The sequence below is a fragment of the Triticum dicoccoides genome, chromosome 5B, assembly GCF_002162155.2.
Source record: "Triticum dicoccoides isolate Atlit2015 ecotype Zavitan chromosome 5B, WEW_v2.0, whole genome shotgun sequence".
NCBI lineage: Eukaryota > Viridiplantae > Streptophyta > Magnoliopsida > Poales > Poaceae > Triticum > Triticum dicoccoides.
In genome coordinates, this window is record NC_041389.1 from 717,671,558 (window position 1) to 717,675,828 (window position 4,271).

General features: G+C 48.6%; 1 protein-coding gene across 1 annotated transcript; it reads right to left on the reverse strand.

The window, feature by feature from the left end:
- Positions 1 to 211: 211 nt before the first annotated feature.
- On the reverse strand, positions 212 to 4,005 carry LOC119312934 (cleavage and polyadenylation specificity factor subunit 3-I-like). Its single transcript, XM_037588727.1, has 5 exons — positions 3,739 to 4,005; positions 3,546 to 3,643; positions 3,407 to 3,452; positions 3,152 to 3,301; positions 212 to 2,203 (listed from the first exon to the last, which is right to left on the reverse strand). The coding sequence occupies exons 1-5, from the start codon at positions 3,886 to 3,888 to the stop codon at positions 569 to 571; spliced, it is 2,079 nt and encodes a 692-aa protein (XP_037444624.1). The 5' UTR covers positions 3,889 to 4,005; the 3' UTR covers positions 212 to 568.
- Between the last annotated feature and the right edge of the window lie 266 nt (positions 4,006 to 4,271).

Here is a 4,271-nt window from a genome sequence, read left to right on the forward strand (position 1 = left end):
ACTGTCTACAGTTAATATAAAAATGTCGCACCAGTAAAACAGGATGTAAAGGTGACCCCAACAAAGACTAGCTGCTCATCACTTGATATAAACAAAGTGTATACGCCAATGAAAATAAAATGACACAGTTCACCTAAGAAGACATGGCATGATGTTGATAGATAAAGCACCAACAGCAGAAACTCAAACAGAGGATCGACACACACTCAAGTTGAAACAAACAGAGCCGATAACTTCAGCTCAAACTTGGTGCAAATGAGAGGATTGTTCACATAACTTCTACGAATTGTCAACAATGCTACAACTCAGATCATGTTCCAGAGGCAGTAAGACAGGCCTACCTCATCATCTAGCAAAGTACAGCAGCTCAAATTTCGTGCAAGTGAGAGGGATTGTTCAGATAACTTCTAGGGACTAGTGATCATCTAGTAACGCACAACAGGCGGTAGAATTACATTTCGCTCAAGATTAAAATGGCCGCGCAACAAAACGTAACACAGCCTGCTAGTGCTTTGTTCAATCACGAGCCCTAGGAAAAGTTAGTTAAAGGCATTCTCATGTCTTCAGCTCAGGAGGCCGAAAGCGGGATCGGTCTCACCGCACCCTGTATGCGCCGGAACGCGGTCTTGATCCTCTCTTTCAGCCCAGCATTCTCGCACTCCACATCACCGCTCCTGCCATCCAAGTGCGCGACGTCTCCATCCACAGTTATGACAAGCTTCCCTTCCTCTGCAACTTTAACGTCGCCGAAGAGTGATACCATCAGAGAGTACACCACCTTCCGCGCCACCTTCTCTGTTTCTTCTTCCGTCTTCACCGCTTCTTCGACCGGAACAACCTTCGGACCCTCACGGCCAATGTTCAAGATCATGGCCACCACCGAGTCGGACACCATGTCGCTTATGGGATCGGACGACCACTGCAGCGTCACGTAGCTCTCTGAATCCAGGCGGATGGCCACTCTCTCGTGAACAGTCAGTACTGGAACATCTTCTTCGGTTGATGATTCCACGCTCTCGTATATTTGCTTCAGTCTGTACTTGACCACCTCAAAAGAACCAGAATACGGGACAGCAATCCTCTGAGTAATGTTGGCAGTAGACAGTTGGGTGTACACGCGGAGGTCCTCAGGGGCCATAATCTGATACGTGAAGCCCTTCTTTACAAGCAAGCCACTAACTGTATCTCCCACTTCTGGTACCTTCTCTGCCAGTCTGCCAATTGTCTTGGCCATTTTCTCAGAACTAAAATACATCTCGACCGATTGGCAGTTCTTGGGAGAAACAATTTTTGTGTTTGTCCCATCAAACTGGGTGATAAGTTTCTGCTTAAGCCTACCCATCTCATTTGCTTCTCCATGGACAAGAATAATGTTTGGTGGGCGAAGCTCTTCCAAGAAGCCACTCGTCTGTGGAAAATCAGCGTGAGCTGAGAAGGAGATGTAGAAGATCTGCATATTAAGAGGAGCAGTGAGCCCATTTGCTAGTGTCACTTCTCTCGGTTCGTTGATGATGGTCTTTGCAAGCGAGCCTTCCACAGCATAACCTGGAATTACACATGTGTTCTTCTTATCTGTGCACCACTTGTCAAAGAGCTGCCTGGAGAGACCACTTTGGAGGCTACCTGGACTTGCCATCACCACTGACGGACCCACATCATGGAAGTTGTCAATGCTATTCAAAGGGTCAATATGCTTGAAATGGAACGGATTGGACTGTGCAAACTGATTCCTTATCCTTTCATTCATGGAGTTTATGTATGTCTGGTAGACAGCCATACACTTCTTCGCAAGAGGGGAGGCATAATAGATTGGAATCTTATGGAGCTCTGGGTGGTTAGACCAATACTCATCCAGGATAAGCAACAGTTCCTGTGCTCTACCAAGAGCAAATGCTGGGATAAGAACACGGCCCCCTTGAGAAACTGTGTTGTGGATGGCATCAGTGAAGCGCTTCTCTCTGACATGGCGGGGTTGGTGTTGCTGCACACCGTAAGTTGACTCGATAATGCAAATATCAGGGGAGAACTGGGGTATCTCAGCAGCTTTGAGGTGACGGTCTTCTTCACGGGAGTAGTCGCCAGTGTAAAGAATGCGAACACCAGCAATATCCACCATGAACATGGCAGCGCCAAGTACATGCCCAGCAGTATAGCACCAGAAGCGTATGCCGTTAACTTCCAATGTCTGGTGGAAGTCTATGACCTGCATGACAAATATATGTCAACACATGTCAATTCTCCCTTTGATAAATTATAAGACTTTCAGTCAGAATCATGCATTATAGCTGTAATAAAAGAAAAACAAATCCTGATATTTGGAAAGAAACAGCAGGTATTATAATTCAGCTGGTAAATTGAGACTTTAAATCCTCACAGGCAGAATCATGCATTAGCTGCAACAAAAATAGAAAACCTGGAAGTTCGAAACAAATGGCCAGATACTATAAGATTTGTAATTTTAACCGATAGTCCAATGACATATTGATTATTCAGAATCAATAATAAAAAAAAAAGGCTGCTAGGCATGCGCTTAAGCATGCCTAGGTGCTAAGTGATGGCAGAATACCTAACCTTTAGCACTGCTCGCCATGCATTTAAGCATGTCTCACCACTAGGCAATAGCGGAATACCTAACCTTTAGCACTGCTCGCCATGCATTTAAGCATGTCTCACCACTAGGCGATAGCGGAACACCTAACCTAAGCAGTACCAACAATGATCTTAAGCGTGCAAAGGCGTGCGCTTAGGCAATATAGGCGCTCGGCATAGGAAAAAACAGGAATGTACGGCTAACACCTTTTGGAACCTTGTTCAGAATTGTACCAACAAAAGAAAAAGCTTTCAAAAGGCGGCAAGCAGGACCTAGCGAGATGGGGGAAATTGAATCCAGGTTCAGTTTAAAATATCAACCAGGCATACAGGCAACGACTCCATCTTCTTAAATGACACAGTAGTATCGTTCTCTGTTTCTGATTGTATCACTCTTCTTCCTTTTTTTTTCCTCTACTCAAAAAATGTACAACCAATTTCTCTACCGGCCAGTCACTATCAATCATCATCTAATTAGCAACAAATACATCGTATCAAACAACAGGGATTAGGCCATTTGCATCATCTGCCAGAAAGAAAGAGATAAGCGAAAGGAAGGTACCTCGATTTTGTCCATGGAGCGGATGATGTCCTGTTCGTCGAACAGCATGTCTTCCACAGACACCTTGCTGACCTTGACATAATCGGAGAGCAGCAGCCTGTAGATGGCCTTGGTGGCGTGGGTCATGAACACGCGGCCCTTGAACGTCGTCTGCAAAGCAGGGCAGAGCAGAGCAAATCAGACACGAAACAGCATAACATGAGCGTCCCTGCATTTCGAATCTAAATCAGCAGCCGCCTAAGCATTTTTGCTTACCTTCTCCAGGAAGTATGGCAGCGAGGCGGCGTGGTCCAGGTGGAAGCTGCAGCACAAATTGAAGGCAGAAAATTAACCAGGTTGAACGCCGGGAGAAGATGGGGGTCAAGCTAGAGAGGGCGACTGGGTAGAAACTTACTGGGTGACGAGCAGGACGTCGATGGCGGAGGGGTCGATCTCGTCGAAATATGGGAGAGCCGCCATGCCGGAGTATGCCGGGTGGATGCCGCAGTCGAACTGGACCAACCGACCACGAGCAAGTCAGATTCCCCGAGCAGAACAGGCGCGGCTAATCGGAGAAGGGGGGAGGAGAGGGGAGGGGGGGTGCTTACTAGGACTGTGCGGCCCTTGAAAGTCATGTGGACGCAGGAGCGGCCTACCTCGCTGCCGGCGCCGAGTGGGGTGATCACCATCTGGTCGCCCTCCCGCCCGCCCGTCGCCGGCCGCTTCCCCGCCGCCGGCGCCGTCGCGGCGGACGCCATTGCTCTGGGCCTTCCCCCTTTCCTTCTGAGAGGCGGCGGGCGGCGCCGGCGTCCGGAAATAGGAGGGAGAGGGGCGGCGGCGGCGGCGGCAACGGCGAGGTCGGGTCCGGCGGCGGCGCGGCAACCCTAGCGCTCGATTCCGTCGATGCGAACGGAACTGAACAGAACTGACCGCCAGGGGCGGCCTATGTCGACTCTCTTCCGTACCCGATTCCGAGTCGCCACGGGAGACCGAATCGGGCCGGCCCATCAGCGCAGTCGCTCCCTCGCTCCGGTTTTTTTTCTTTTGTTTTTCCTATGTTTTTTTTTTGTTTTTCCACGGTTTTCTTCGTTTTATTTATTATTTTCTCCTCCGTTATACTTTTTTATTTGTTTTTCACTGG